Below are 20,622 nucleotides of genomic sequence, written 5' to 3'. Positions count from 1 at the left end.
TTCCTAGCTTTCCCATAGGCTCACAACGGGGCCTTGGGGAATTCACTTGACCTCAGTTTGCTCATATTTAAGATGGGTGTAATACTACTTAGTCATATAGGTACCATGTCATTGCATGAACACCAATAAAGGTCTGATCAAGCAACCTGTGAAAATTTGGCCGAAAAATTTATTGCACACTCATTGTTTTCAAACAAATAAAACTTTACAATGAGACATACTCCAATTTTTTTAACATTACTGATTAATGAACATTGCTAGATTGTAAGAACACCACTCATAAATACAATGTACTTACTTATAAAATACTCAAGAATATTTGCTAGCTAGATTGCCTGTTTGACTGAATGGTCTCACACCTTTTTTCAGAAGATAGATGCTGTCTGGGGCAATAAATATCCCACTAATACCTATAAGGGGAGATTAAAATTGTTATGTATGGTGACCTCTTTTCTGATTACGGAGTCTTAGTGTTCTTAGCTTAGCCTCCTCCAAATGGCTCATGGATGGCACTGTAATATGAAAAACAAAGGCTGTTAATGTATATCCTAAAGACCCAGTTCTGCCATCATTCCTTGTACAAAGATTCATTGAAACAGGGTGACCAGATGTTCCGATTTTATAGGGACAGTCCCAATTTTTGGAGCTTTTTCTTACATAGGCACCTATTGCCCCCTATCCCATCCCGATTTTTCACACTTGCTCTTTGGTTACCCTACATTGAAATCAATAGGAGGTTTGAATGCAGATGCATGGTAGCATTGGGCTACAAGTATCAAAGCAAGAGGGCAAGTGATTTGCTAAAGATCGCACAAAGAATGACTATGAAAAGAGACACCTTTACACTATAAAGTGTCTTATGCACCTTGTGCTGGGTAATAACGTGAGAGCGCGCCATGCCTGTAAAATGAAACTGGCTTACATTAAAAGAACTTGGTTACAGAGGTGCTGCAACTTCAGCTAGCATTCAAGCCTTGTGCAAACAGACTGCCTTGCTGGTCTACACATTTTTCCCTCCTTGAAACGGTGCTCCTTCCTACAAGTTCCATGCAGATTGCTATATATCTAGTGCTAAATAAAGGCACCGTTTGTACAGAGATGAACTTGTCAATTGTATCTTCTGGCTTCTAAGCCTTGTCTTCTGAAACGAAAAGGAGGCAAATACAATTAAATAGTTAATGGACTGTTCCGTTGTCACTGTTAGGGAAAGTGGGGTGTTTGGGGAGCAGTTAATGGATCAGAGTTTGATTCCTAAGGCAGAGTGTACTTTTGCATATTAGTGTACGTAGGAGAATTTGTAAGATGACTCTTTCAAGTCCAGGAGAAAGGAGACTGCTTTACATTGTCATTTTTCAGCCTTTTGGCTAAAACCAAGGGAACGGTTTACATTGATAGTATGGTTGCCTTTACTGGACAGTACTGTATGGTGGAAAATAGTGCTCCCTGGGGGACGGTGCCCTGAACTGCAGGTTGCTGTTTTGCCATGGTCCAACTCCTGGCAAAGGCGCAGAGTTATTCCTGGACATGTGGCACTGTCTGGCTTATCAAAAAGTGGCGGTTGAAGTTAAATAAGATTAAATGAGAAAAATGTATCCTGTTTTGAACTCAGAAGGATAAGGCTTAATTCTAATTTTTTGGTGAATAGTGTCCATGGCCAAATTAAATGCAAGCAGACCTTCCCCCATAAAACCAATTCTGAGGCATTTGGGGGTCCAACAAGTTCAATGTGTGGACAGAAAATCTTGCATGTTCACTGTGTGATCCTTTGAGCCTGTCCAGTTAGCCTAACAAGCTAAATAATAAAAAAAAGCACAATTCATAAACTTGTTGCATTTTTACACCATTTCCTGTTTGAAGAAAGATACAACTTTTTTCTTCCTTAGATTCCAGGCAGTCTGCTGCAGACTGCTGCAACTTCTCTGCCTGGCATTCAGTACCTGTTTCGCCATATCAGATTTATCATATTGCCTCCTTTCATAGAGCAAGCAATTAAAAATGATGAGGGTAAAGGGTTAAACCTAAAAGTCTGCTAATGAGGATGCCTTACTGGTTTTCTTTTCATCCAGCATTTGATGGTGTTTTCAGCATAAGCTTTCGATAAGCATCACTGAACATTTATCCACAGTATATTAAAAAAAAAAAATTCCACCCTGTAAAAATGATAGATGTGGGGCTCTGCTGTTTATCTGAAATCCTAATTACTGATGCCGCTGCATTTGAATGTTAAATTCATACAGTGTTCCTTAGACTTCAAACTGGTCAAAGAAAGATAGATTCAAGTCCACAGAGATCTGAGTGTGGTAAACATAGCCAGTGGTCTTTTGATTCTTTTTTTAATTCAAGATTTGCATCAACTGCAAATGACATAAATGTAGAGCTATCTATAGAAAAAAAGGATCAATGTTATTGGGCATCATGTACATTTTAAAGTTTAATTCTGTATCAATTAAAGCAAAATGGGGAGGCAGGAATTTTAAAAGATGGATTGGCGTAGTATTTATTACAATAGAGTAATGTGCTTTTTCCCCCAAGATAAATGCTGTAGAAATTCTGTAAAAGCATGCTCTTTGTGCGGTGAGGAGTGCGTGTGTGTGTAATGATAATAGGGTTTCAGAGTAGAGTGCTAGCAATTCTGCTATACCACATGGAAGCATATTTGCATTTTTGTGTGCTAGTATGTATAGTGTGATTGGAGCAGTCGCATCAGCTATGGTGAAGGTCGCTTAAGCGTTTCCATTGTAGTCTCCAGCTTTCAGTCACCAATGACCTGTGAAACATTTTCCCCTGGCTCCCTGAAACTTCCTACAAACAAGGAAGTTCCTTCCTTCTGCTGTAAACTCTGTGAAAATTGGGCATGGGGAGGAAATATCCAAAAGGATCTAGTCCCGGAGATTCCCCCACAGCATTTTATTGGTGGCTGAAGGTTGCTGTCCTGCAAAAAATGATATCCACCCACAAACTCTGCAAATCCTAGGGACTGGGTGGATTCTGTGGCACCCTGCTGCATTCATTTGTGAGTAACATGCACTTTGAATGGAGCAGTGCATTGTAGCATTCACTGCTTGTCTCCTCAAGTGCACCCTGAATGAGGCAGTGTTTCATAGGAGCATCATGTAAAGTACATTTTATAAGGTGCATGCTGTATTTTTTATTTGAAATGTAATATTATTTCATACAGTATATACAGACATCCTGATTCAGGAAAGCAATCAAACCAGTGCTTAACTTGAATGGACTGTAATTTGTAAAATTTAAATATATATATAAAAACAACGAGGAGTCCTTGTGGCACAAAATATGCAAAATGCATTGTTAAAGTTCCTGAAACTACCTTAACTGTGGCCCAACCTCCACCTAAGGTGAACGCAAAAACTCGGAGACAATCTTATCCATCCCTCATGCAAGTTCATCTCTTTGGCGACCATAAAACATTAATACCTTCCTTTCAATCTTAATGAGTCTGTGTGATGGGCTTTTCCATTAAAGACATTTGGATTTAATTGTTGTGAGATAAATTTTCAAAGTATTTAGCTGTACAACGCTCATTAAAGTTTGACTTGTCTGGCTGAATCCCTCTACACCCCTTTGAAAAGGTACCTGAGAGTCCACAGCAGAGATTATACAGCAATTGTGATCTAAATAGTGGATAAAACAATCCAAGAGAGGATTTTTTTCCCAGCAATGTTGTTTGTGCTTTCCATAATTTACTGAGGCAGTTTTTGTAATGTACAATTGTGACATGCCCCAAGGTACAATATGGACTGTGGAATTGCTGTGCCCCTTAACTATCTTGCTCAAAGTACTCCTCTCACTGCTCTGCTAGTGGCAAGCAGATGCTTCAGGTTTTGTTCTCACACAGACATTAGTATGTGAAGGCACACCCAAAGTTATATGCAGGCTCTCTCAGCCACATACAAACTGTATGGGGGAAAACAACGAGGATTCCTTGTGGCAGCCGTAGAGACTAACAAATTTATTTGGACATAAGCTTTCGTGGCTAGGTTTCGTGCATCAGGTTGCATCTGATGAAGTGGGTTCTAGCCCACGAAGCTTATGCCCAAATAAATTTGTTAGTCTCTAAGGTGCCACGAGGACTCCTCGTTGTTTTTGCTGATACAGACTGACACGGCTTCCACTCTGAAACCTGTATACAGGGAGACACCTGCAAATTCCCCCAACCCCAGCCTTGCACCCCAGAAATGTGTGTCTTACACTGCTCAAGACCCCCTTGACTAGAGTAAGCTCGTTAATTAGTTCGTCATACTATCAAAGGGTACAAATATGCACCAGCCTTTGTAACCTGAGTAGATTCCCCAAACTTCAATCAAAATCACACTGGCTTAGATAAAATGTTAAAATAAGTTTAACAGCTACAGAAAGATAGATTTTAAGCAATTATAAGTGGTATACACATAGACATTCAGAATTGGTTACAAAAGGAAATAAAAGGTAAAAAATGCAAGCTATTTCCTAAACTTTATCAGGTTAAGTCAAATTTGAAGCAACAAGGCTTCTCTTACCTAAAAGCCTACAGCAGTCTGTGCTCGCTGGAAAGCTTTTCCAGTTCGGACCACTCCCCCAATTCAAATATTTTTGTCTTCCAAACAATCTTGTTGCCTTCAGAATAGGTGGGGGAGGAGAGGTGAAGTGGTGATGTCACTGTCACTTATTCATACTCTTCACCTGGCATTTAGGAATATCCCCCCGCATGGGTGCAGACACTCCATCTGTGCTGTATGTGAGATTTGTAGCATCTCTCAGGTGAATTGCAAATCTTTTGCTAACACCTTTTGTGTATGGGAGGCTTGACATGTAAGTTTTTTGTTCACTATCATTTGTTACCTCTGAGGGGCTCGTCTATGTGCATTCCTCAGACTCACAACATGTTTCAGTAACAAACATAGAACAAAATTTCATAACTACAAATGCAATGATGATACACACATTTTAGCAGGATAGTGGTGCTCAATAGATTATAACTTTTCCCATGATACCTCACAGGGCATACTTGGCACAAGATTCAGGGCTTAAATTCAGCCGGAGTCCACCAGAGCGGACCTTCAGTAAATATTTTCAAACCTGTGGGAGGCGCTGGGTTTCAGGGCTTCAGCCCCTGTGCTGTGCACCAAAGGTGCTGAAGTCCTGAGCCCCGGCACCTCCCCTTTCCCCTAGAGGGCTAAAGCCTGGAGCTCTGAATTTGGGGGAGGGGAGCCCTTCCAGGAATTAATCATTGAAAATTTAAACTTTGACAAGATTTATCATAATTTTGTAAAAATGGTGACCATAATAGTGTAGATTGTCACAATCATGATGTGTCATCAGATGTAGGGTATAAATACATTGGTATGTATCGGAGGGCATGATGAGCCATGAAAGTGCTACCAAAAGCATTAGTGTGAGTCACTCAGGGCCTGATCCTGAGAAGGGCTGAGTGGATACACCTCTCATTGAAGTCAGTGTCCTTGGCATCTCTCAGATCAATCCTAGATCAGCACTTTAGGGCATATGTAAGTAGTCATAAGAGAGACCCAAATGAGCCAGATGGTGACCCCCTGACATTGGTAAACCGATAGCCACAATGGAGTAGGTAACTGTTCACCAGTCTGAGTGAAGGATTCACAGTATAGTCCTCACAATAAGTTAACTGCAGCCCTAATGTTTCTCCTTTGAAGCTAATAAACTGATACTAAGGATGAACTTGGCCTACTATACTTACTCAGGCTGTTTTGCTGGGCTGAGGTCCACATACTCTCCTTGAAGTCTTCTGTCTTTTTGCCCTTCTAAGATCTCAGTTGGGGAGGACTTCCTTGTGTTTAATAAATCTCTGTGTATTTGTCTACCTGTTGTATCTGAGAGGAACAAAGTGGAGCAGAGAGGTTGCTTGTTTAAAAAATTAGTCTTAATTTCTCTCAGGATTCTCTCTGTCTAGTCGAGTTTGTTTTAAACTAATGGAAGCAATTAGTGAATCACAGAGGGACTTTGTCTAAGAGGTAGCCATTTTCAGATAATGGAGCATAAAAGTCGGCACAGTGACATATGACACTAGAGCAGCATATTGGAGCAGTGCACTGTGTCTTAAACAGATGTTTAAGTATTTTGAATATTGAATCAATAGGTACATATAGGAAGGGAGTTTTCACATTGTACATTGTGTTTTTTAAAATTTAAATGAAATCAAACTAAGCATTGAATTGTTTATAAAAGGCAACCACAATAGCTTCTTTCTTTCTTTCTTTCTTTCTTTCTTATATATCAATTTTATCACTGTGCCTGTTTGGATTTTAGAGTTTACAGTTCCATTACTGTGACCTCCTGAGGTCCCTTCCAACCCTGATATTCTATGATTCTGTGATACGTAAATCAGGGGCTAATAATGCTCCCAGATTTCGTTTGTACAGTACATAGAGTGCTGGGTGGGAGCAGTATAAAAATAAATAAATGGCAATAATACAGCTATAGTACACTCAGGGCTTGCCTACACAAACATTTAGGCCATGTCTACACTACCGCTTATGCCAGCAAAACTTATGTCACTCAGGGATGTGAAAAAAACACCCCCGGGAGCACATAAGTTCTGCCAGCATAAATGGTAGTGTGCACAGCGCTAGGTTGGTGGGAGAGCTTCTTCTACTGGCATAGCTACCGCCACTCGTTGGGATGGTTTAATAATGTTGATGGGAGAGCCCTCTCCCGTCGGTGTAGAGCAGCTACACGAGAGATCTGACAGTGGTGGAGCTGCATCTGTACGGCTGTTGCGCTGTAAGCTCTCTAGTGTAGTCATAGCCTTAGTTTGCAGCAAGATGGAATGCAAATCTACCCTATACTAGCCTGCCACTGACTAACTGCCCATGTGGTCCCAGCTGTGCACTAATAGTGCTTTGAAACAGGAGTAGATTAAAGTGCACTAAGGAACTGTTAGTGCACGTCCACAGGGTTTACACAGACACTTAGTGAGGGGTAGATTCACACTCCAGCATGCTGCAAACTAAATATATAGACACGCCCTGAGTGTGTTCTTACATATTTACCATGGTTGGGGGAAGATTGTCAAAAGCTCCTAATGGATTTAGGACCAGGAGTCCCATTGAAAGTCAGTCTCTAAATCCCATAGTGGCATTGAAATCTCCCCCTAAAATGCTAAATACTTAATGGTTTTCTGGTGCTAACGTAGCTTGGGTTGTGAGTGATGCCATGCAAACCTTACATGTTTATACTTATTCACACTTTAGGGTATTCCTCATTATGGGCCTAGTCTAAAGCCAGTGGACAGACTTTTCTGAATTTCAGTGGGTTTTGGCTCAGTCTCTATATGCATATGCAGTAATTCAAAGTGATCCCAGGATTTTAACAAGATGCAATGGGCCTGAATTAGAACTCTCACTCCAAAGAGCCACAGACGTTGAGAACGTTGTGATTCAGTTCCACATCAGAACTTTGCGGCTTGAGGCAACCTCCAGTTTTTATTGACATCATGTAAGGCCTAATTCTGTAGTCGTTCCTCATCCCTTACCCCAGCAAAACTCCTGTTCATCTCAACACAAGTTTTGCCTTAGTAAGAACTGAGCTTCAAGCTACTGCGCATCTTCCATTTTCTATGGCATCAGTGACTGGACCTGAGACTACCAAGAACTTCAGAGCCAGGGCCGCAGAAAATTCCTGTATTTGGTTCCTGTGTCAGTGTCTATGTTTGATGCAGACTGTGAACTCTAAAAGGCAGGGATTGTACCTCCCTTTCCAAACCTCTGTAGAGAGCTGTTCAAAGTTACGTACCCATAATAACCAAAATAAAGCTAACAATAATGTAATACTCTATTTCTTAGATAAACCAAGTCATTATTTTTGTTTGAACGTATAGCAATGCAGAAGATGATCACTCCTATTATATAAAAGATATTTGGTGTCACGGTGGTGGGAGGCACAGATAACTGGGGAGAGGTTTAAATTGAAATATTCCAGATGAGACAGGCATAGAAGTTATTTACTGCAAACCAAGCAACAATGAAAGGTGAAGTCATAGAATAACACACTTTATAAAACAAAACAGTGAGGAGCTTTTTTCCCCTGGGTTTTGGAATAAACAGTAATTAAATCATGTAAAATGTGACAGTGAAATTGCTTAAAAACAAAATCCTCCCACTATAATTGCTTTGATACCCACGTTTTTTTTTTTAATACTAGGTAACTTTATCCAGTATTTTTATCGGCAAAATGTGACACTTGCTGTTGGTGCCTCATAATTTATGGCAGCATTAGCTGACAGTTCCAACAGCATATAGATTTAAAAATGTACTAACATGGTTTAAATAAATATATAATCTGGAAAGCCTTTGTAAGCAGCACCGTTATGAAATGATCTCGATACTAAACCCATTTAGAGATGCACTTTGCATAATGCAGCAGAAGGATGGTCCAGTGGTTGGGGTGCTAGTCTAGGACTCAGGAGACCTAGATTCACTTCATTGCTCCAGCACTGGCTTTGTGTGTGACCTTGGGCAAGTCACTTAGGGCTTGTCTAGACAGGGACACTCAGGATAATTAATTTGAATTAACTAAAGGTCTGAATTTAAAGTGGATTAGTTAAAGCCTCTGTTTGAGTGCTCTAGTTCAGAATTAAAGAGTCCTTAATTTGGTTTAGTTGAATTCACTTCCAGAATGAATTAAGCTATAGTGAATTAAAGCCAATTTAGTTCTGAATGAGAGTATGCACACAGGGGTTTAATGCTGCTGAGCTAATCCACTTCAAATTCATATCTTTAGTTAATTTGGATTAATTTTCCTGAGTGTCCCTGTCTAGACAAAATCCTACGGGTATGTCTACACAGCAAAGAAAAACCTGCGGCTGGCCCATGCCAGCTGACTCACCTAGACCCTCCCACCAGGGACCTAGAGCTCTGGCTCCAGACTGAGCCCAAAGTCAATGCAGCAATGAAACAGCCCCACAGCCCAAGTCTCAGGGACATGGGTTTTTCTTTGCTATGAAGACATATCTTAAGTGTCTCTCTGTCTCTATTCCCTGTGTAAAAAGGGGTCCGACCTCTTGGGGGGTATTAGGAGGATAGATACATAAAAGATTGTGAGGTGCTCACATAGGACAGTGATGGCAGTCATATAAGTACCTAAGACAGATAGCTGTATATCCATTTGCAACACTTGAAATGTTTTCACTGCTGTAATGTGTTTCTTTTGATAGTGTATGTTTTTTTCTGGTGGCTTCTTGGAGCAGTCAAAAATATTGTGCTTTGCCCGTTCAAATCTTATCTAATCTGTCAATTGTGTTGCTTAATTAATATGGGGTGATTTGTTTTGTCTTTAACCTAACATTTGTGATATTCAGCATGGCATGCATAAAAAGTGCTTCTCAATCTCATCGTTAAATTAATTCTACTTGTAAATACTCAAAGATTTATTAATAAGAGAACTTTGATCTGATTATATAGAGAGAGCGAGCGAGAGAGACTGTACATTGCAGCTTGTAGCTTGTTTCAGAGTTCCAACTCTTTCACTTGACTGTAATATGCCGAACAGTCAGATCAGCGAGAGATTACAGTTCTGTCCGACTCCAGCAGAGGGATACATTTAAAATTTGTCTTTGTGTAAAAAATATTTTTTTATTATTCTGGTAATGGAATGGTTACAGGTGTTTAAATTTTAGTTGAGCATCTATACATATCTGTCTCATAGGTAAATGGTTGAAGGGTTGGGCAAAAAAAAAATACATTTGTCTAAAGAATACCCACAGTGGGGTAATAGACTCTAGTTGAATGTAAAAGATAACGGTGACAAGGGAGAAATCCACTTGTGGAAATGGGGAACAGCTGTGTTTTAGATCGAATGAAACTGTATCAAATACTTTAAAAATGGCCTGCAGCTTCTTCCCTGGGGATGGAGATAAAGCACAAGAGCATTCCTGAAAGGTCAAAGAAACAGTTAAATCATTTCCTTGATGGTTATTAGAGATATAGAGCATGCGGCTGAAAATTAAATGTCTGAAACTCGTGTTTGATTGCTTTTTTTATCTGATATGCATGTTCTCTGTCTCTTGCCTCCTATTCTAGTGAAATTTAGTGACTGTCCTGGGAACAACGGAATTTGGTTCGAAACCAACAACTTGGACTTCAAAGTAAGGACAGATGGGACCATATATGCTGCCCACCAGGTGCAAATCCCATTGAAGCAGACAGTGTTTATGGTAACTGCATGGGACCACCAAACCCTAGAGAGATGGGAGACAATGGTCAGATTACTGGTTGGGGAGAAAACACAGCACAATGGACACAAGGTAAAGGCCTTTAAGGCTATCTTTCCTTGATTAAAATTGCCTCTTGTGGTGTTTCATAGAGTCATAGAAATGTAGAGCTGGAACGGACCTCAAGAGGTCATCTAGGCCATCTCCATGCACTGAGGCAGGATTAAATATACCTAGACCTATTTCCTGTTATGTTGCCTATTTCTCAAAGAAGTTGCACATAGTATGAATGTGAACTACATGTATTGTACAACTGTATTTAAAGGGTAGGTTTTCAAATAGGTAGTGCCACAAGCCATGGCCAACATCTTGTGAAGAATTCTTTAGCAGTATATTCTCCTGCTGACACATGTGCTTTCACTTAGTGTTACTAGAGAGGAGAATAAACTCCTCAGTTCATACTTGTATAGTCTTAAGTGATCACCTGGTTCTGATATACCGGTATATAGAAAAGCTTTTTAGTCTATAGAATTTTTCCTACTAGAATTGCTTTGCTGTTTACAGTTAAGATTGTCCCTCCACTGGAAATAAAGCCTTCGAATGAATGAATAGCAATAAGACCCCATGACCGACTGCCTTCCAGAACTTAAATGCAACCTTTTCTCAAAACACCCAGGGTCACATTTTGCTCTGTTGCAGTGATGTAAATCTGGAATAACACCACTGACTCTGTTTCCACTGCTGCAGCTGAGAGGGGAATTTGACCCATGAAGTTTTCTACAGTGATTTTATAATAATAAATGTCTTGCAATGAACAATCTGTCTGTCTCTAAAGTCCCATGGAAATGCAGCGTGCTCCCACAGTGAGGATCAAGAGAAAAGATTTTAGCTTGTTTTCTTTGAATACAACAAGGGCTGGAGCATTGTTTCTGACTCATAAGCAACACTCTCTAGTTCCCTCAGTGGCCAAAAGGGCAACCAGGCACAACATGGCACCTTTGTGGCAGTCTGCTGAGCATCAACGTCCCTTCTCCCTGGAGTTAAATAACCCAGGCCAGTTCCAAAGCCTTAGAAAAACCACCAATACATAAGGGAAATTTCATGAGACATCGCATCTCAAGTGTATTAATTATTATATATTTAACATCATAGATGTGCATGGTGACTAAAAAAGAAGGAACAGTCCCTGCCCTGCAGTCTGAGGGCTTCGTCATGGACTTGAGGCTATGTCTACACTCTGAGTGAGGGGTGTGATTTCTCCTGCTTGTGTACGCATCCTCACACTAGCTCTCAGTGAGCTACTAGCAGTGTAGCCACAGGAGCAGAGGCATGGCTGAGCCGTATTGAGTACATACCTACTGGTTTCACACATGGCTCAGCTGAGCCTCCACTGCCATTACCAGTGCTACTGCGGTGACACTGCTATTTACGCCTGCGCTAACTCAATGAGAGCCAGCGCGAGTAAGTGTACGTGAGCAAGGGACTCACAATCCTAGCTCGTAGTGTAGATGACAATGGTACAGAGCCACCCCACCACAGGGACAGCTCAGAGAGGCCACAGTCCTTCTCCGTGCTTTATGACAGTGCCTCTACCTCCCCAAGTACACCCAGTCCTCTCTGGGCGGTCACAGTCCTGCTTCCTTCCCATCCTTTTGGGGACAGTTTTCACCCACAGGGAGACATGATAGAAAGCACTTAGATGGAGTTGTTTTCTGTAGCCACCCAGAACTTTTACAAGGCTTTGAGCCATGTACATATACCACCTGCTCCACCTTCTGCAGCATTGCTCTGTCTTGTACAAGACATAACTAAGCCCTGTACATTATATCAAAAGAATCCAGCTAGGCAAAAATTTTCAGAGAAAAATACAGATACACCTCAATGTTCCACGAATTTGTGTTGGTTTCACTGAATTGTTTCAGTTGAAAAAAAAAATCCTAAGAAATCAAACAGTTTCATTTTGACATTTTTCCTAATGATACGTTTTAAATGGTTTGGTTCAAAATTACTTTTTCTTTCAAAAATGTCCTTTAATTTTATTTTAGAAAATCCAAACAAAAATATATAAAACTCTTGAAATCAAATCAAAATGTTTCATTTTGGAGATGCACAAATTTTGTTTTACTTTTTGATTCGTTAAAAATTTCATTTTGTGTTTGAGCTTAAAAGCGATTTAAAAAAATTCAGAGTTGCCAATGAATTGAAAAAAAAAATCTATTCATCACAAAGCTCTGCAAAAGAAAGCCCATTTCTCTCTAACAGTGATTAAATATTGGGGAACAAAGTAATGCAGCCTCTGTACTACAGTTTCTTCTCGCTCTGGGAAAACCCAGAGAATGCACATTTCTGCTTTAGTAAAATATTTGACTGGAAATTCCTCTAATGTTAATATAAACTGAACTGTGGTTCAAGATAGAACGAGCCACAGCTTTTTAAAATTCATATCGTTCCTTTCTAAAAGCCTTATTAGTGTATAGTTTGAGGCTGAAAAATTGTGGAAAACAAGACTAATGACAAGGTCACAGACAGTTTTATTGTGCCACATCACAGGCATCTGACTTGTGTTTTCTTTAAATCCTTATGCTTTTTGTAAGCAAAATAAGACTTTGTTTACCAAAGAAAGGAACAACATCATGAGATTATTTTCAAAGATAACAATGTGGTGCTAAAAACCAACAATATCCAGTTTGAGGCCACGACCCTAATATACAGCATTTCATGGCTTTTACGGGAAAAGATTTGAAATGTATTTTTATAAGGTATAATACGACTCAAGCAAAAATGCTTTTACAAAAACTGTTTTAGGGACTTTTCCGATTCACCTGCAAGACTTCAAATAAATATCAATAATGTTTCCTGAGAACAACAAACCATTACCTGTGATCTGTGTTGCGGTATAGACCAGTGTTTCTCAACCTCTTTGATACTAGGGACCGGCTTGCTGCCTTCCTAAATTGTGTCAGGGAGATTTTAGGGACCGACGCCGATCCACGGACCAATTGTTGAGAAACACTGGTGTAGACCATCAAAATCATCCATTTTACTTTGGAAATCTGTGAGCGATTTTGTGTAGGTGATCTGTAGCTCCTGGATCATTAAAAATTGCTGGTATTAAGTCTCTTACCCAGCCGTCTGCTCTCAGAGTTTGCTGGCCTTTATTCCTAATACAGACATCCCCTTTGGGGCTGGTTAGCACTGACCTGTAACTCCTCATGCTCCTTGGGGATTGCAGACCAACTATGACTGACTCTTGCAGAGGTATACTGGGCAAAATAGAAGTGTCATATTCCTCTGCTTCTCCGCCCCTTCCCACCCCCATCCCCACCTCCACCCCACCCACCAGCATATTCATTGAAGGGGGAAACAAAATTTGGTTCAGAATTATCAATGAATTAAAATTCCATAAGGAAATTATTGGCCTACCTGGAGTGGGCACCATTCAAAAGTTAGCTTGTCCTAATGAAAAAAACCAGGAGTACCTGTGGCACCTTAGGCTTGGTCTACACTAAACCCCCAAATCGAACTAAGGTACGCAACTTCAGCTACGTGAATAACGTAGCTGAAGTCGACGTACCTTAGTTCGAACTTACCGCGGTCCAGACCCGGCAGGCAGGCTTCCCCGTCGACTCTGCGTACTCCTCGTGGCGAGCAGGATTACCGGAGTCGACGGGGAGCACTTCTGAGTTCGATTTATCGTGTCCAGACAAGACGCGATAAATCGAACCCAGAAGTTCGATTGCCTGCCGCCGAACCAGCGCGTAAGTATAGACAAGCCCTTAGAGACTAACAAATTTATTTGAGCATAAGCTTTCTTGGGCTAAAACCCCCTTCATCGGATGCATAGAATGGAACATATAGTAAGGATATATATATATATATATATATACATACAGAGAACATGAAAAGGTGGGGGTCCTAATGGTTACTACAGTGCAACCCTTATAGAGAGGAAGGTTGATCCAGTGGTTAGGGCACTAGCCTGAAACTGAGGAGACATAGGATCAGATCCCTGCTCTGCCATGCACTCTCTGGGTGTGGGCTCTTTGGCAAGTCACTTAAAATGGAGATAATGGCACGGCCCTACCTCTCTGTAGTGCAGGGCTGCCCGGGGGGACAAATGGGGCAATTTGCCACAGGCCCCGAGCCCTGCAGAGGCCCCCATGAGTTTTCTATAATATTGCAACTATTTTTTTATGGAAGGGGCCCCCGAAATTGCTTTGCCCCAGGCCCCCTGAATCCCCTGCTGTAGTGTTGTCAGGATGCATTCTTTAATGATTGGGAGGCTCTCAAATATTGACAACAGGGCCATAGATGGAGCTTAGACAGAAACATCATGGTGTTTGAGAAGCCTTCCCACTGGACAGCGTGCTGGTAGACGGCTGCTCTGCAGTGAGGCTGCCATTGAATTCAGAAGGGCACTGTGCTGCTGCTGCAGTCTACCTGCAAGCTGTTCACCGGAGAATTCGAGATTTTGTTATTATCCATGTATCTCAGTAACAGCAGCATGGTTGCGCTTGGTGAAAACTGACATTTTTAAAGCTGAGCAACGCTTACACTATGGCTCTGTTTCCTCTCGTTTGTTTTACACCCATAAAATTTGCTAATTACCTTAGAGATAACATAACCTCATTCTTGAAGGATCGATAAGGAATGCTGCATAAACATGAGGTAACAGCTATTTATCCTAGGCATCGCTGGCCTGACAAATTTTCAGTGTTCACCACTGTAATACAAGGCTTTTAACTACAGAATCTAAGTTTCATTAGATTATGATAAAAGTCAGGGTAAGTATAAAACCCATTTTATGAGCCATAGAGAATATTTTTTTTTAACAACTACTTGAAGGTAAACTTTTTTCTGGTGAGTACAAGTGGTGTTAGTAACTGTAGGAACTTTTTTTTTGTTCAGTCTTGCAGGAAACCTGATAGCAATTCAATTAGAAAATGCAAATGAGGTCACATATTTCCCACTGGAGTGCTGAATTACCCCAGAGGAAACTGAGCGATATTCTAGCATAACAGTAAATACCTAAGATAAAGTTTTTCACACTGTTCTCATCTGACTGGCTGTTGTTGCAATTGAAAGTGTCAATGGGACCTGTGGGTATAGTTTGCAAACAAGAAATTGTTGTTTATGGAACTAATATTAGGCCCTTATAGCTCACGTCAGCATTTATGAAAAGATAAACTTGAGTGGGATAATATTCTAGAAGAAAACAAAGTCAGCTTGCTGGCTTTACTTATCTGGAATTAGCTATGCATTGTTGGCTTTGCTAAGAACATGTACTATGTTTTTCTATCAAATGCATATTCAATTAACCAAATGCAAAGGATGAAAACTATATGCTTGTAAACAGTGATAGAGCTGAAGATATCAGTCTTCAGAATACCCCATGTTTCATATGTGCACACCCTGAAATCTTCCTAAAGACTATGGATGATTCTATATCCATCTACTTCCTAGCCTTCCACACCTCCCCTTCCAGTCTATACAAAATGCAGTTACTGAGATCCTCATTGCTGTCTATGCCAGTCCTCTCCACCCACTTCTTTGAAGTCAGTGGATCTATGTTGATTTTCACCAGCTGAGGATTTGGCCCATAAAGGGCAAGCTGAACTTTTTCCCCCCTTATACATATGTGCTGAAACCCATGAAATCAGTTGTGACAGACTGTTTTCCCTTCATTACTGTATTTAATTTTTCTGTAATTATCACTCTATACATTAATATTGATATCACGGAAACAGAGAAGAGAGTTCACAGCAGAAGGGGTTGGGGATACAAGAAGTGTTATGGCAACCCTTGTTGTTGTCAGTAACTTATCCAAGGAGAAATCTGTTTTTACTTCAGTTTTTCTCTTTGTAAATACTATTGTCTTCCTGCCCTGTCCTCCCCAGTTCTCATAACTGAAGAGGGATTTTGTGAAGTCAATGGAAATTGTGCAACTAAAACCTTGCAAATACATGCATATGCACCAGCACAAGCAAAAAAGTAGAGATATCTGTGCCTAAAAAATCAATACTCACGTAAGCCCTGCCTACGTTGTGCTACGTCCTATCTCATTTTGGCATTCTTTCAGGAACCAGATGTAGAATCAGCTGCTACACACCATGAACATGAAAATCTTGTGGAATCAGTGCCAATTGACTGTTAAGGCTATTTTCCCGAGTTACCGCCCTTACGTTATCATCTGTGGAGTTTTACTCTTGCTAGCTGTCTAAAGTGTTTTCCACCCGTTGGATCACATATATAAAAGATTGAAATACCTCAATAAGAAAGAAGAGATTTGTTCAGAATAGGGCTTGTTTACGCCGTTGCCAGCCAGGATGTGCCTTTGATGAGTCTGGGGGCAATGAAACACACTTTTCTCTGTTCTCTGGGTGGGGCGGGGGAGAATACAGGGGGAAGATCCCAAGCAGGAGAAGCGGGGGTAGCGCTATACACACTGCTGTATTTTTCCCTCCCCCTCCTACTGGGCCGCAGAATGTGTATATGGGACATGGGGGAAATGCTGCTTCATTCTCTTTCCCTCCCTCCCATACCAGTCTCTTCCCCCATGCACAGGGGATGGGCTAACTCACACGGCAACAAGGTAATGAAACTTGTCCCGCCCACTCCTGCCATTGGATGGGGACGGGTTTGAATCATGGAGATTGGCTGAGGGGCATTCTGCCTCCCTAAAAATTCTCTCTTGTGCTTTCAGATGTATCCGATATCCATCTTTCTTTTCTTTCCTAAACTGGTTTACAGTGCTAAGAAGCTTTTGTACAGTGTTAAGAAGCATCTCCACAAAGATGATTGTATTTGCATTATTAGTTAGAGGGAACCAAATTTTCAAAGCCTATCCAACCCGCCAGATGCATAATATGCACACGCACTTGTTGTGACTGCAGAATCCTACATTTGCATGCACAAGGCATTTTTCATGCACAGCACAAACAGCACATGCATACAGCCGGTTGCACGGTTTGGTCACATAAGCGCACTGGTTTCCTCATGCCAGTGATGGATTTGGCATGCATAATACATGTGTGCGCATTTTGCAGGGCATAATCTCCTCCGTTAAGGGAAGATGGCTCTGTTAGAATCTCGCTCAAACTTTTTCCTGTCTGTCAGCTGATGTGTTCTGGAAGTCTGTGTGACTTGCCAAATCTGACAATTTTTCTTACTAATTGACTCTAATGTGATCTGTTCTATACAGCCACACTGTTAACAGATTAAAAAAAGAAAGTAATAAATTTTTGCTTAACTAGCTGATTTAATTAAAAATGTTTTATACTGTAATTGTACGGTTTCTATAAACTGAGAGGTAATTTTGTTTAATGAGTTCCTAACCAAACATAACATTCTTGACTGTGTGTAGCCAGATTTGATAAAGGTCACAAATACTCAGATTCCACTGTTCGCTTTTGTAAATAGCAATGATCAAACAGCTTGATTTGGCACTTGAAATATCCGGGCTGGATTGGTTCCTCCTATTCCTGTTTGCACCAGAAATTATTAATATAGTTTTAGGAGCAGAGGTGGATCTTCTCTGTATCTGAACACTGTACATTATCTTTAAAGTGGAAATACACTGCCAAAATCACGTCTTATTGTCAATTAGTGGCTTCTCTGCAACACATTAATTTAATGCCCCTGCTGAAGTACTGTGCACATTGGAGCATCTTGCTGCTAAAATGCCAGTTTTCAGAGCACTTTGACACAAATCATTCATGAATAGCAATTTATGCTTTGATGCTAATGGGACGTGACGTGAAGCTATCTTTGATTAAATTCACCACAGAGCTTACAACTATTTGTAAATATGGCTGATAAGTAGCCATAATAGACTTCCGATAGGAAAACAACAGAGAAAAACAGATTTTGGATTCCTCACCTGCACAGTTCCAACACAACAGCTTAAACTAAACTGACTGTAGTAAAAGAAGGTCTAAAATAAGAAGGGTCATCCGTCTACCACATTTACCCCCCCTGCCTTCAACTTTGGCGAATTCAGCAATGACCTAAATACAAAAGAATCAATTACCCTAAAATAAATTCTCCTTTTGTTCTGAAAACCTTTCATTATGCTGCGTGACAACACAAAATGAAATCACTCTCACTGCTAAAAGATCAAAAGTAGAAAAAAGGTGTATTTTGAAGAAAAGGGCCTTATTCTTCCTCTGCTACCATCACTGATGTCAGCAAACTGTTGTCTCCTCAGAACAGAATTCATGCACATGTTTATTCAGCACCATTCTCGTGTTCTCTTTGTTAAAGAACTTAGATATATTTTCATTGTTTTATTTTGTGGTTTGGTAAATAGCATTTTCTGCTGTCATTCCCATAGCTACCATGGAAACCAGCTAAAATGCTTCAGAATAAATACTTTTAAATAAATATGCTGGGAGGAAGGAAATGGTGCCACCTTTCAAAATGTGTATTGGTGTGCAGGAAGAAGAGATATATGTTGGAGGACTGGATTGAAGATTGTTCTCTAGAGACTTGTCATTTATTTTTTAAAAAATCTAACCTCAGTAAAATATTGGGTTTGACAATAAAAACAAAACAAAAAAACAGATTATTTATCTTCTGAAATGTGTCTGACCCAAAGCTATAAAGAGGCAATGAAAATAATAAGACTAACAAATCAGAAAAACACAAGCAAGTCATAAATAATATTGATATTTTGGAAATGAAAACACTTTTCCCTCTCTTCCCACCATGGTTATTGTTTATTCACGAAGCAAGAGTAATATATTTCAGCACTGAATGGGAAATGTTTCATTTCTAGGGCTGATCGCTATAAAATTAATAATCTTTAAAGAATACACTTTAAGACGCAATATTATTTATATGCAGAGAATGGCGGCTTATTTACCCAAATGTTAGTGCGATCCAAAATGTTCAGCTAAGCAGGAACACAAAATATATTATATTATATTATGTAAATGGGATTGTGATACGCTCTGCTGGATAATAACTTCCAGATGTCTCTGTAGCCAGAGGCTGACAGATATCAAAGACAGGTTGGCTGGAAGGGGAGAGGTGCCAGCTGGCTGGACTGGTTACTGCTAAGTGTAGCGGAAGGTGAAAGCTGGTGTTACTTCACACACACTGATTTTATTTGTGGACAAGTGAAAAGATTGTGGCGCAACTTTCTCTTTGCTATCTGAGATGGTAATTGTGGTTATTGGAATCCCTAGTGCCATTCATCTTATGTGAGTTATTTTCTTCTTAGGTCTATTTTGTAAATGGGAGTTACACTTAGCACAACAGGCCACCCATTAAAGTTTGACAAGCCACAAACTAACAATAGCAAGTATTTAAACCCAGCCGTCAGCCTAGTGGGTACTCCTGGCCTTTGCAGACAATGCAAAATGGAAATGAGGAATCTCTGAGTTCTTTAAGTCAGGAGATAGACAGGCAGAAGCCCAGTAAAGCCAGAGCTCCAAGGAACCTCTGGTGTTTTAAGAAGCATCAGCTAAACTTGCTTAGACTTTGTCTACATTAGCACTTTTGTCAGTAAAAGTTTTGTCAGTCAGTGGTGTGAAAAAACACACCCCTGACCGACAAAACTTTCACTGACAAAAGCGCAGGTGTGGACAGCGCTATGTCAGCAGGAGACGCTCTGCTGCTGACATAGCTACCGCCGCTCGTTAGGGGTGGTTTAATTATGCCAGCAGGAGAGCTCTCTCCCACTGGCATAGAGTGGCCACACAGGAGACCTTACAGAGGCGCAGCTGCAGCTGTACAGTTGTCTCACTGTAATGTCCGTAGTATAGACAAATTAGTTTTAAAATCTGGAAGTCACCTAGAGTCTCGTCTACATGAGCATTAAATACCAGTGTTCAGAAGAACACCTAGTGTAGACAAGACTATACATCCACACTCATTTAAGTTCAAGGTGAGAATGAACCAGGAAACATGGGACCCAGACTTACTCCCATTGAAGTCAATAACAAAGCTCCAGTTATGGACTTCAATGAGACCAGGCGCTGACACATGGATTGTCCTGGGAACAAAAGGAGTTTGTCTAATATTAAAGATTGAAGGCAGGGACACTGTCTTCTGCATCTCATTCAGTTCCGAACACCCTGTTAGCACGTAGGACTTTACCCAGTATCCACTGACGTCAATTGAAGGACACACATTGACTTCCATGGGCATTGGATCCAGCCCTTAACAAGTAACAGTATATTTTAAAAGTGAAAATATTGTGGGATAATTTATAAACCTATTAACAGTAAATATGCTGCAAGGAAAACACAGAACGTAGAGGACATTTCCCCTTGTTACAAATGTAGGGCCAGATTCTGCCACCTTTATGCACTGTCACAGGCTGGCTGGCCCTTTAAGGGTTTAGCCTGTAATGGATCAACTATCTCCCCCACCCACACATATACACACATCTGCTGGAGGTCCAGGTAGCTCAACTTAGTTATCAGACTCAG

General features: G+C 40.5%; 1 protein-coding gene across 1 annotated transcript in view; it reads left to right on the top strand.

Annotated features, from left to right (window-relative positions):
• Nucleotides 1-20,622, top strand: part of CDH4 (cadherin 4) — a 658,708-nt gene that overhangs the window by 401,743 nt on the left and 236,343 nt on the right. The window contains exon 3 of the mRNA XM_034787039.1: nt 10,056-10,279. Coding sequence (XP_034642930.1) covers nt 10,056-10,279 — 224 coding nt within the window. The remainder of the gene's footprint in view (nt 1-10,055; nt 10,280-20,622) is intronic.

Source organism: Trachemys scripta, chromosome 12, assembly GCF_013100865.1.
Source record: "Trachemys scripta elegans isolate TJP31775 chromosome 12, CAS_Tse_1.0, whole genome shotgun sequence".
NCBI lineage: Eukaryota > Metazoa > Chordata > Testudines > Emydidae > Trachemys > Trachemys scripta.
Note: the sequence above shows the minus strand (reverse complement) of the source record. Positions and strands in the feature narration are given on the sequence as shown.